General features: G+C 47.4%; 1 protein-coding gene across 23 annotated transcripts in view; it reads left to right on the forward strand.

Moving 5' to 3' along the window:
* SPECC1 (sperm antigen with calponin homology and coiled-coil domains 1) overlaps positions 1–13,298 on the forward strand; it is a 219,867-nt gene that overhangs the window by 100,630 nt on the left and 105,939 nt on the right. For 4 of the 23 annotated variants that reach the window (XM_067021732.1, XM_067021734.1, XM_067021733.1 and 1 more), the window contains exon 1: positions 6,720–6,907. The exons of 15 other annotated variants lie outside the window; for them this stretch is intronic. In XM_067021732.1, coding sequence (XP_066877833.1) covers positions 6,868–6,907 — 40 coding nt within the window. In that variant the 5' untranslated portion in view covers positions 6,720–6,867. Of the gene's footprint in view, positions 1–6,457; positions 6,602–6,696; positions 6,908–13,298 lie in introns of those variants that run through there. 4 more of the 23 variants (XM_067021743.1, XM_059048419.2, XM_067021740.1 and 1 more) reach the window with 4 other exon arrangements.

A 13,298-nucleotide genomic window follows, 5' to 3' on the forward strand; every position in this document is an offset into this window, starting at 1 on the left:
AAACACTGCGCCACCAGGGAAGCCCCCTAATCGTTAATTTGGGTTAAAAAAATAGTTTTATCTTGTTGGATTTTTGTAAGGAATTAAATCAATTAAAATATGTAAAGTACTTAGAATAGTCCCTGGCATGTGATTACTTTTCAATAAATGTTAAGAATTATTATCTTGGAAGCGAGATGTTTATGTGTATTTGTAATTATTATTATTTTTTAACAAATTCCTAGAAGAATTGCTGGGCTTAAGGATATACACATTTTTTTCTTTTTGTGTGTCCTGATCTTAAAAGTAAGATATGTTTACTGTTAAGGTATTAGAGATACTTGCTATAGAAAAAGCAATTCCTCTATGACTCTGTTTTTCAGATATGGCTATTTGTAGTAATTTGCTACACACACATCCAAATTTATTTCTGCATAGACTAATATGACCAGTATAATAAAGCATTTAAAAAATAGTGCCATGTACATACTATTTTATTGTATATGCCTGAACGTAAGGGGGTCCTCTTACTCAATGAAGTTTCCTAAAAAACTTTTCTTGTCTTCCATTTCAGATAGAGATGAAATAGAAAACACATAATTTTAATGTTTAATTTATCAACTTTAGTTACACCCTTACCTTTGAAATCACACGTTATGTAAATATAATCATTTAGAATTCCATTGTTGCTCTTTTTAAAAATCATTATTATTTATTTGGCTGTGTCAGGTCTTAGTTGTGGTGCGAGGGGCTTAGTAGCCTTGCGGCATGTGGGATCTTAGTTCCCTGACTAGGGATCGAACCTGCATCCCCTGCATCAGAAGGCGGATTCTTAATCACTGGGCCACCAGGAAAGTCCCCTGTTGTTGCTTTTTTAAAACAAGCATCATAGGCACCTTCGACGTCCCTAGAGCATTTTTGAGGTTATTTAGCACCGGTTCTGGTTCTGGAGCATGTCAGCTGTACCTCCACCTGTGGCTCTGGACAAACACTCTGATTCCACTGGAAATTTTATCCTATTCCCATAACACTGGATGGTCCGCGTTTGTTTGCCCAGTTCGTGTTATTGCCACAACTTGACTTCTCACTGTCCTGCTTTCAAAGTTCTCTTTAAAAGATTTGTTTTCAGCGATGGCTGATACTTAAGATTGTGAGGTCATGCCCTCAGGAATAATTACTAGGAGTGTGTTAAATTTCTCTACCTCCTTTTAAAATGGTTTTAGCAGGTTACTGCCGTCAGCATCGAAAAGTGTCACTGATGGATTATCACTGTCCCCGGTGGTCCAGTGGTTAGGGCTCGCTGCCCTCACTGCAGAGGGCCTGGGTTCAATCCCTGGTGGGGGAACTAAGATCCCACAAGCTGCATGGCCAAATAAATCAATAATAAAACTATCATTGATGAAGGTTATTTCAGGATGTGTCTTCCTTAAACAGTATTTAACATTGATTGGATCATGATGTATTTGGAAAAAAATTTTTTGGAGACAATTGGGGAAATTTTAATATGAACTGTGTACTGTGTAATATTTGGAAAATATTATTTTTCGTAGGTGTGATCATGGTGTTGTAGGAGATCCTGCTGGAAGTATTGGGGGGGGGAAGTGTTGTGATTGTCATGTGGTTGGCAACATACTTTCAAATGAGTCAATGAGAAGGAAAATGGAGAGGGGTCGAGATACAGGCCAAATGTGGTAGAAAGTTTATGCAGTAAAATGTTTACAATTGGTAAATGTAGGTGATGGATATCGAAGGTGTTCGTGGTAGTCTTCTGGGCACACTCTTCTGTGAATCTGAAAATGTTCGCAGCGAAAAGTCAGACAATAAAAAAAGACTTTTTCCCCTTCAGTATTATAAAACATTCATCCATGTTTACTTCTAGGACTTTTATATGTTCATATTTTACACGTAAATTTATACTGAATTGAACTTATTGTTGGCATAAAGAGGGAGACATGGCTGTCACTTAATTTGAAGTGCTACTTTATGTTCAATTCTTTGATTTTTTAATAAATTTATTTATATATTTATTTTATTTATTTGGCTGCGTTGTGTCTTCGTTGCTGTGCACTGGCTTTCTCTAGTTGCGGCGAGTGGGGGCTAGTCTTTGTTGCGGTGCGCGGGCTTCTCATTGCGGTGCCTTCTCTTGTTGCGGAGCACCAGCTGTAGGCACGCGGGCTTCAGTAGTTGTGGCACGCGGGCTCAGTAGTTGTGGCTCGCGGGCTCTAGAGCGCAGGCTCAGTAGTTGTGGTGCACAGGCTTAGTTGCTCCGCGGCATGTGGGATCCTCCCGGACCAGGGCTCGAACCCGTGTGCCCTGTGTTGGCAGGCGGATTTGTAACCACTGCGCCACCAGGGAAGTCCTGTTCAATTCTTTTAAATCTGTTTTTTGGGGAATTTCCATTCTGTTGTAACCACACTGGTTTTCTGATGTAATTTTATGGCATGTGTTCATCTCTAATAAGGCAAATCTCTCCTCTTTTTCTTCCTCGTCCAGATCTTCTTAGACTTTCTGATGCCTTTATTCCTCCAGGTGAATCTTGCAGTAAATACATCAAGTTCATGATTAATTTGAATTTTGTTAAAATTATAGATTAATTATTTGGGTAGACTTGATGTCTTTATAATATTTAGTCTTTTCATTTCAATAACATAGGATGTCTCTGGAGAGCAAAGAATCCTTCAGAAGTTCAAGTGACCATCCCAGAACTATTTTGTCTGTTTAAGTTAACATTGTATTATAGAGTAGGTAAGTATGTTATTTACTTCAGTTTTATGAGCTATGGATGCAAACATGACTAAGACAGCATCACTTCCACTCAAAGAGTTCACAGTCTTACAAGGAAGCATAGTTTAAATAATGTGGTTCTGTGGGAAGATACGAGCATTTACAAGGGACAGACATCCCATAAGGGAGTGAGTATTTGATTCTGGCTGGGATGGGCAGGCTCCCAGGGGAAGTGACGCCTGCCCAGGAATTTAGAGGAAAGCCTAGGCATCTGCCAGGTAGCCAGGCTACAGTGGGGTATCAAGTCAGAGGGAATATAGCAGATATGAAAGCGTAGGGACGTGAGACAGTAGGGCATGTTCAGGGCACCACAACTGGCTTCATGTCGCCGGGAGATAAAGGGAGGGTGTACTTTTGAAAGGTGAGGGTAGAGTAAGAGGTATGGGGGTGCAAGATGGCACACCAGGAACTGGGGACTTTATGCTAAAGGTAGAAGGCAGCGGCAGGGAGCTTTTAAGCAGAGGTGTGATAAGGTCGCATTTGCCTCCTTGATGGGTGGCATGGGGGAGGGGTTTGGGCAGCAGCAACACGGGAAGCATAGAGTGAGTTGGAAGCTAGTGCTGGTTTATCCTTGTGTGAATTAACAGCCTGAATTAAGCAAGTGCCAGCAAACGTAAGAGAGAGGCAAGATCAGAACAATGTTAAGAAGATGAAATACACATAGGACTTGATTTAAATATTTTTGACTGTAAAAGAGAGTCATAGTTGTACAGGATGTATCTCGGGTTGGTGTCTTACCCAGTTTTCATGACAAGATATGTGTTAATTGCATAACAGTTTATGGGATTAAGAAGATGACTCGGGCTTCCCTGGTGGCGCAGTGGTTGAGAATCTGCTTGCTAACACAGGGGACACGGGTTCGAGCCCTGGTCCGGGAGGATCCCACATGCCGCGGGGCAACTAGGCCCGTGCGCCACAACTACCGAGCCTGCGCATCTGGAGCCTGTGCTCCGCAACAAGAGAGGCCGCGATAGTGAGAGGCCCGCGCACCGTGATGAAGAGTGGCCCCGACTCGCCGCAACTAGAGAAAGCCCTCGCGCAGAAACGAAGGCGCAACACAGCAAAAATAAATTAATTAATTAATAAACTCCTACCCCCAACATCTAAAAAAAAAAGAAGATGACTCATCAGTTTCAAAACTCTCCAGATAAGTATGTAACTGTTCTGTACATGGAAGTGGTGTCACTGTGGCAGTGTTCACAAACTCAGCCTTTGTCGATTGATCCATACATATTTTGGGAAGTCAAACATCTTTTCTAGGCTTATTCGTCACCATTTATTTATTTATGTTTGGCCACGTTAGGTCTTCATTGCTGTGCGCACGGGCTTTCTCTAGTTGCGGCGAGCGGGGGCTACTCTTCGCTGCGGTGCGCGGGCTTCTCATTGCAGTGGCTTCTCTTGCTGCGGAGCACGGGCTCTAGGCACGTGGCTCAGTAGCTGTGGCTCGCGGGCTCTAGAGCGCAGGCTCGGTAGTTGTGGCGCACAGGCTTAGTTGTTCTGCGGCATGTGGCATCTTCCCGGACCAGGGCTCGAACTCGTGTCCCCTGCACTGGCAGGCGGATTCTTAACCACCGCGCCACCAGGGAAGCCCATTCTTCACCTTTTAAAAGGGGGGTTTGAGCAGCTTGATCTCATATGCATTTCTGCTCTGAAGTCATCCTACGCAATTTATTTTCTTTCATACATCCGCTTCTGTGTGCTCTGGGTCGTGCCAGGTTCTGTAGTTTATAGAAATAGAACTATGACTCTTGTCTTTGACAAACTAGTTTTGATGGAGAATAACTCACAGCACTCCTACTGAAAGGAAGTAACGTGTAAGAGCTGATGTGTTTACAGTACAGCTTATAAACTCACTCATGCATTCATTCCGTGCTCTCATGATGTTTGCAGTCCACTGGAGAGACAGTAAACCAGTTAAACCAGTAAACGTACAGTCGACTAAATGGTGTAAAGTGTCACAAAGGTCCACAAAGCAGGGAAGTGTACGTGTGGAGGGTCTGATTGACTATTTCACATGATGTGACAAGAGAAGCCCCTCTTAATCGAATGAATGAGAAGTGAGAGCCCCTCGGAAGTGAGAGTGAGTGAACCACATGGTCTGTGTAACGTAGGAATGTGGGGAAAAGCATCCCGGGTAGAGGGAACAGCAAGTGCAAAGGCCCTTGGGTGGGAGCAACTTGGCTTACGTGAGAAGAGTGAGGAGGCTACTGTAGCAAGACAGGTGTGTGTGGTGGGGGCGAGTCCACTGGTAGAGGGAGGGGAAGGGAATTCAGGGCCTTGAAGGCCATTGTTAGGGCTTGGCTTTTCCGCCGAGTGAGACAGAAAGCCATCAGAGCGTGTCAGTGGGGGTGTGATATGATCTGACCCGGGTTTTCAGAAGCATCACTCTGTTACATGAAGATCGGGAGCAGAAGAAGGGAGAGGAAGGTTAGGAGGTGGCTGCAGTGATCCTGGTGGGAGGTGATTGTGGGCTGGACCAGGTGTGGTATCGTGGAAGCGGTGAGAAGTGCTGAGGAGGTGGCATTTACCGTATTTATCCTGATATCTTCCGTTTATGGCGATGGAGGAGACTACGTGAGACATCGATGGAAGAAAACCTAGAATTTGGTTGTGTACCCATTCAACTGAAGACGCCTGTGAGGACATCAAAGTGGAGGCGTCAAGAAGGTAGTTGGAGAGATGAGTCTGGAGTTCAGAGGGCAGGATCAGGCGGAAGATATACAGGCGGGATCTAAAAGCCACAGCTTGGCTGTGATGGCCAAGCTAAAGGCAAAGAGTAGGTTGGATGGAGTTGACTGGGCATTAGGGTGCTGGGGGTCTAGAGGAGATGAGGAGAAACCAATGAAGGGGACAAAGAGGAGGACTGGGGAAGTGGCAGAAAACTAGTGTGGTGTCCCTGAAACCAAGGGAATAAACTGTTGTTGAGAGTGACCAGCGGTGACCTAAGATGTTGAAAGAGAGCTGAGAATTGGCCAGTGTTGAAGTGATGCAACACATGGAACCCACCGTCCTGCTCGTAATTTTTTTTTCCCCATTACATACTTTTCGCTGCAAGGTTTAGTGAGTTCTAAGCGTTTTCACATAAGGCAGTCATTTCTTTTATTTATTTATTTAGTTTTGGCTGCGTTGGGTCTTCGTTGCTGCACTCAGGCTTCCTCTAGTTGCGGCCAGCGGGGGCTACTCTTTGTTGCCGTGCACCGGCTTCTCATTGCGATGGCTTCTCTTGTTGCGGAGCACAGGCTCTAGGTGCACAGGCTTCAGTAGTTGTGGCTCGCTGGTTCTAGAGCACAGGCTCAGTAGCTGTGGCGCACAGGCTTAGTTGCTCCGCAGCATGTGGGATCTTCACGGTCCAGGGCTCGAACCCGTGTCCCCCGCATTGGCAGGCAGCTTCTTGACCACTGCGCCACGAGGGAAGTCCCCGATAAGGCAGTCATTTCTGAGGGCAGTTTGTCTTTGTGACTGGCATGCATATTTATTATTAGTGGCAGTATTCATCGTGGGGAATGTTGTTAAAGCGTCGTCTTCACCGCCTCCGCCTCAAAACTTGCTCATTCGTCTACTCATTCATCCAAGAACTAAGTCCCAAAAAATACTTACGAAGCGCCCGTCCTATGGCAACCGAGGTTTCTCCCGAAGGTCTGATTTCTCACGCGCGGGACTGTGCCTTCCTTCCTCGTGACACCTGGCCTCAGCGTCCCCGCAGTGGGGTTTTTCCAGCCTGCAGGGTCCAGCCGCAGTTCTCAGCGTCCGCCCCTAGAGCCGGAAGTCGGGCGGCGGGCGCGTCCCTCCCCCGCCTGGGAGGGAAGCTTCGGAAGATCCAGGGAGATATGCAGATGAGGTGGGCGGGCCGTGTGGGGTGGGCAGCCCGAGTCGAGGTGGACGGCCTGCGTGGGGGGCGGTATGTAGATAAGGTGGGCGGGCGGTATGCAGATGAGCGGGCGCAGAGTGGCCGGCGGTCGCGGGGACTCGAGGCGCCGGCCCTTTCTTTGACTGGAGCGGACCCGCCGGACGTAGCCGCCTCGCCAGCCGGAGCCGGCGCGAGCCGCCGCGCGGTGGCCACGCCGTCCGAGACGGCCGGTCGGCCGCTGCCCGAGGCCGGAGAGCATGGGCAACCACTCGGGGCGACCCGAGGATCCCGAAGCAGGTCGGTGCGGCGGGCGGGGGGTCGCCGCACCCCCTCCCGGCCGGGCGCCCTTCCCCCACCGCCCTGGGCCGGGGCCGCGCTGCCCGCGGGCGCCGAGGGGCGCGGACGGCGAAGTTCCCGGGCGTGAGTCCCGCCCCTGGAATGCGCGCCGGGGGTGGTGAACTCACCTGTGCCCGCGCCGCGACGGGGAAACGCCGCCGGATCACCTGGCGCCCGGGGTCGCGGGCGGGGGCGGGGCGGGGGCGGCCGAGGGGCCGGGGGCGCCCCCGTGGCCGCGGGGGCAGTTCGTGCGGACTTCGTGGGCACTGTCCGTGTGCGTGTCCCACACTTTCCAGAGTCCTGTGGAAGGTGGCGGCCCATCAGCAGGTCTGTTAACTCATCCTCAGACCCGAGGCTGGATTGTGACTGTTTCTTACTCAAAATAGCCAGTGCTTATTCTGGGATACCGGCGCTTCTCCGGCTTATCAAATTTTTATTTGCTCAGAGATTGGGCGAGCTGGGTGGAAGGCGGCTGGCCTCTGGTTTTCATCTACTGTTGGTCATCCTGACCTCCTAAGCAGAGTTAGATGCTGCTGACCTCGGGGTCGCGTTTATAAACAAAACAGAACATTTTTGTACTGTCACACACGCAAACGGGATTTCCTTTAGCCCTCCGAAGTGCGTCTTGGCCGGTTGGGGAGAGATGGTCCACCTAGGCCTGGAGTCCTGGGCTGGCAGGTGGCGGGTCTGTGTTTGTGGGACAGAGTCAGAACTCGAAACACTTTCCAGCGGGTGATTTTTAAATTTGAGTTTGAATGAGGAAATGGAAGCTCTGAGGGGTGTAGCGACTTGTCCAGGTGACTTATCCCTCGAATTGGAGGCAGGGCCGTTAATTAAGACCTGGATCTCAGCCTCGGGTCACAGCTCTTCACTCACCTTGGCAGGGAGGCCAAGGAGGGCCAGGCCACATCCTTGAGGCTGGGCGGAGGCGGGTGCCTCCCTGGCAGCTGTGGGACATTGGACTGGTATGACAGCCGGGATGGAAAACTGCCACACAGGGAGACAGACCGCGAAGAAAAACCCTAGAGTTGGGGTTACTGCATTGATTACGTAGGGGTGACTTTCTAAACTACACAGCACTTATCCAAACTTCTTTGGGCAAAATAGCCAACATTTGCAAATTAATGCAAATTTGCCTGTGTCGTTAACAGCCCTGTGGTAAGCTATTAGGTGAAGGATATGTAACATTTAAAAAACAGCGCTCCGGCTTCCCTGGTGGCGCAGTGGTTGAGAATCCGCCTGCCGATGCAGGAGACACGGGTTCGTGCCCTGGTCCGGGAGGATCCCACATGCCGCGGAGCGACTAGGCCCGTGAGCCATGGCCGCTGGGCCTGCGCGTCCGGAGCCTGTGCTCCGCAACGGGAGAGGCCACAGCAGTGAGAGGCCCGCATACCGCAAAAAAAAAAACAAAACAAAAAACAGCGCTCAGTAGTACACACTTGCTCTGTGTATTATTTCTTTGATGTCAAAACTGTGAAGAGACTGTACCCTTTGTTAGAGTTTTTAAGAGTTATTCGGGTGCTTGTGTTCCGATTTCTAAGTGACCTTAGTGACTAAGTGACCTAAGTGTGGTGTCCCTGAAACCAAGGGAATAAACTGTTGTTGAGAGTGACCAGCGGTGACCTAAGATGTTGAATGAGAGCTGAGAATTGGCCAGTGTTGAAGTGATGCGGCACATGGAACCCACCGTCCTGCTCGTAATTTTTTTTTCCCCATTACATACTTTTCGCTGCAAGGTTTAGTGAGTTCTAAGCGTTTTCACATAAGGCAGTCATTTCTTTTATTTATTTATTTAGTTTTGGCTGCGTTGGGTCTTCGTGGCTGCGCGCGGGCTTTTCCTAGTTGCGGCCAGCGGGGGCTGCTCTTCGTTGCGGTGCGCGGGCTTCTCACTGCGGTCGCTTCTCTTGTTGCGGAGCACGGGCTCTAGGCTTGCGGGCTTCAGCAGTTGCAGCACACAGGCTTAGTACTTGTGGCTTGTGGGCTCTAGAGCGCAGGCTCAGTAGTTGTGGCGCATGTTGCACCACATGTGGCGCTTAGTTGCTCTGCAGCATGTGGGATCTTCCCGGACCAGGGCTCGGACCCATGTCCCCTGCACTGGCAGGTGGACTCTTAACCACTGCTCCACCAGGGGACACTTTATGCCAGTGAGTTATTTTATTGCATTTTTCAGAGTGCAAATAATTTCAGAATGCGAACTCAGGCTGATTTGCGGCAAGTAAAGATACCCAATTAGAAAGTCTTAGGAAAGATTATAATGCTGGAGTATTGTTGGCTGAAAGTGGGTGTATAACTTTAGGTGAAATGCTATAGCATGCGCCAGTGAGATCCCGGAAATGAGAGTTTAGTTAAAGATTAACGAATCCTCAATCCCCTTTACCACCTGGTTCCCGGGCGGGGCCTCCCAATGGCAGGTGTGGTGCGTTGGACTAGCATGAGAGCAGGGCCCAAGGGTGAGCGGTAGAAACGGGCAGACGACGCAGAGCAACAGACGCCTGAGTGTGACTTCCACACCCATCTTCTGTCGTGTCAGTTTTGTCCTCTGAGTCGCAGACCCTTAAACAGAATCAGGAATGAAGGAGAGTTACCAGAGGGGAGAGGGAAGGGCTGGGAAGCAGCGCCGGGCCTGGAAAGCCTGTGGACCATGATGCAGACGCACCACCTAGGAAAGGAAAAGGAGGGAACGGCAGGTGTGGGCAGGGAACCGTGCAGGTCCGACCAAGTCCTGGCCAGCTGCCCGGAGCCCCCAGCAGACCGCCCAGGAGAGGAGCCCCCGCTCGGGCAGTGGTGGCCAATCCTTGGTCCTCTTGCTGGAGGCTGCCTGGGAGGAATGTGCCTTAGGCCAAGAAGCCAGGCTGAGTGCCAGCGGCGCTGACAGCTGGAGTGTCAGCTAACCCCAGTCGTCGCAGCTGAACGCCAGGGTCGGAGATCCAAGTGGCGTGGTGCACCTCCTGGCTGACTCCCTCGGATCCCTGACCTCGGTTACTCGGACAGGGAGGGGCCGTGAGAGGGTAAATAAGGTAAAAGCCCCACCTCCAACCCTTACCCCACCCCAGCCCCCTCTGCGGGCAGGCCTGAGGCAGAAGGCCGTTCTCAGCTGCTGCTACTTTTCTAGCTTTGGAATTGGCTGTTGTGACAGCAAGAGTTTCTTTTGTGGGGTCTGCGATCCTCTGAGATGAGTCACTTTTACTGTGGTGTTACAGGATGGACAGGAGAAATGAATCAAGCAGAAGGCATGAAAGTTTGCACGGATGAGGGCAGCTGGAATCAGAACATGTTGATGACCATACCGCTTACTTCCTAAAAGATCTCAGTTAACAGTCTTTCCGTTTCCAACCAGGTTGTTGGTGCCTGCAAGTCAGAGAGGGCTGCTGGGTGTAGTCGCGCAGGTTGCGCACTGTTCAAAGGCAGCTGGGAATAAAGAAATGAGTGGGCCCCGGTGGGGTTGTATCACTCCAGACCGAGGGGTGCCATTTTGCCATTTTATGTTCACACAAAGGTACCCAGTATGCTAAAGGAGGCGTTAGTTTCTACTTAGGGTTAGAAGCTGAGAAGGCTTTTTCCCAGTCTCACAACTAGCTGATATCTGCTTACTCTTTGCTTTAAATTTGCATGTATGTGTTTGAACAGTGGCCGCCACCAGTGACAGGAAACAAGAGTAAAAGCCTCTACCCTCAGGCCGCACTCAGTACTGGCTATGGTTAATGCTAACTGTGGTTAAAGACGGATCCCCAGATAGCCCCTCGAGACAGTAAAAGTTGATTTCTCGCTCACGCCCCAGTCTAGGGGGAGGCGGGGGCCATCCGGCAGTTGTAGGGTTCTCAGAGGCTCAGGCTGGGGAGCATCGTCTTCAGGGTCTGGCTCCCCGGTTGCGCTGGCTCTGGTGGCGCTCAGGAGAGGGGAGGGGGCATGAGGGTCCTGCGGGGGCCGGCGGGGCCAGGCCTGGACGGGGTGCCCGTCATCCCCACCCGCATTCCACCGGCCAGGCTCGGGGCTGGACGGCAGCTCGCTCTCAACCACATCTGTGTCAATATTTTCTTAGGAAATTTTAGTCAGAAAAATGGAAAGATATATATAGTTAACAGCCGTGGACCCACCGCGTAGAGTCTACAATTAACATTTTGTTACATTTGCTTTATCCTTCCATTCACCCTGCTGTCCACCCTCCAGCCCCTCTTATTTTTTGATGCATTTCAAAGAAATGGTGGTTATCTCTGTAATTCTACATAATATGCTATACCTATGCTATTTCTTGACTTACTAGCTTTGAAGGCTGTCTACTAACCCTCACTGTGAAAGGTGAGGAATTCAGCACATTTTTACTGCCGTCTTCCTGTCCTCTCCCAGTCCTGCAAGTCATACTGAAATTTCCTAAATCTATTGTAGGTAAAGTGTTAATGGTGGAATACAGTTGTTGGTGTTTAGTTGTTCACTGTAAAATTCTTTTAACTTTGCTCTATGAAATTTTCATTCAAAAAACAAAAATACTAAGGAGATCTTTTATTATTTACCACTTGTATTTCTTGACGGTAACCAACTTTAAACAGTGTCCTTGGCTGGGTAAAGGAGGATATGCTGTCTCTACATTTCTTCTGCCTTTTCCCCTACATCCTCCATACCCTATCCTGGCCTACTCTCAACCTTTATTTTTACATGGCTAGAACATTCTGTTTCCTAATCAGTATCATTAAATCTTCTGTGCGTGTTTGTAGGTTGATTCTAAAAATTGAAAACCAATCAGCATTTAAAATATTAGGATCCCATGTATATTATGTGCTGGAAAATCAGGTAGTGCATTTAGATGTAGAAGAGAAGGAAATGCAATCTTAGGTCATTTAAGTTACAACCTGTGACAGACAATATTACTTTAAAAGAAAAATAGAACGAATAAGGAGATTGGAAAGTAGTATAGTTATTTATTGATACTTTGAAAATTATCTTAACGTGGTTTTACCCTCTTATCCACCTTCTCGATTTTATGGATTGTTGTAGAGAATTCATTTTCTTCTTAGAGACACAAGGCATGGTGGTTGAGAGTTTGGGCTCTGGAGCCAGACTCTGTGTTCAGATCCCAGTTTTGTCAATTAGTAGCTCTGAGACTTTGGGCAAGTGAGTTAAGCTCTAGAAAAGGGGATAGTAGAACAACCTACCTCATAGGGTCGTTGTGGTCATGAATAGGTTGAAACACATGATGGGTTAGAATAGGCTGGCATGTCACAGAAAGTGCCTGGTAAGGTTTAGTTGTTACTATTCTAGGCCTTCTGACTTAATGTTTCCTTTTGGACTTGGTCGCCTTCTGGTCCTGTCTCACTCTCGGGTGAACCCACTGCTCCTTTTTCTCTTTTCCTATGTTCCCTTTGCTTTGGCTGGAATATTTCCTGTGATTCTCTCTGTTGCTGAACTTTTATATATTGTATCATCTCTGTGTTCACCTTTTTCTTCCAATTTTCCTATTGACTTATAAAATTTCATCAACTCTGTTTTCTATTTCCAATGTATTTTTTTGTGCTCTGTTTTATCTTATTCATAACAGTTTGGGGTTTTGAGTTAAGGGAGAGGGGGAGTGGAGTTGGTAGGAGGACTTGAGCAAATGAGTTAGTGGCTTCTCTTGTCCTTAGTTTTAGATTTCAAGGATTCATCAGAGTTTTTACAGTAGTCACAAAGAAGAGAATATAGCATGCATTTTTCTCAGATGTATTTTGTTCCATAGAAGAATTTCAGAGTGGAACTAGTGTCCTGAGAGATATACTTGGGAAAATGCAGCCTTTTAGGATTAAAAAGATGTATATATCAAAGATCAATGATAACACATAATTTTAAAAAAAGGTGAGAATATCAGATATATTTGTTACTATAATAAATGTGAGTGGGTTAAACTCACTTAAAAAAAGAGCCTCCTCATCTAGATTAAAACAAAAAGCAAAATATATATGCTACAGAAAAACATATTCAGATGTTAGTTTGATTCTTAAAATTAAGTCAGTTAAAGCTGTAAATAATAAGAAACGAATTCTAAAGAAAGCTTTCAATTCGGCCTCTTGTTATTCTATTTATAACTCAAGTAAAATTTAATAATCACTATTCAAGGGTGATTTATTAATCACTATTTGATTAGTATTTATTAACCAAGTTTTCAAACTTGGTTAATAAATTTTAAGTATTTTAAATTGTGTTTATTTAATATATTTAGGTACCTGTTAAAGTCTGACTGACAAACAAGTCCAGTTTTTAGAAGTCTTATACATTTAATAATTATTAAAAATATAGTGTTTCTTAAGTCCTCTTATACATCCCCAAACACTCACACATTCTCTCTTTATATGTGTGTGTATATAGCTGCACACTTTCAATTACA

This window comes from Kogia breviceps, chromosome 19, assembly GCF_026419965.1.
Source record: "Kogia breviceps isolate mKogBre1 chromosome 19, mKogBre1 haplotype 1, whole genome shotgun sequence".
In the NCBI taxonomy this organism is placed as follows: Eukaryota; Metazoa; Chordata; class Mammalia; order Artiodactyla; family Physeteridae; genus Kogia; species Kogia breviceps.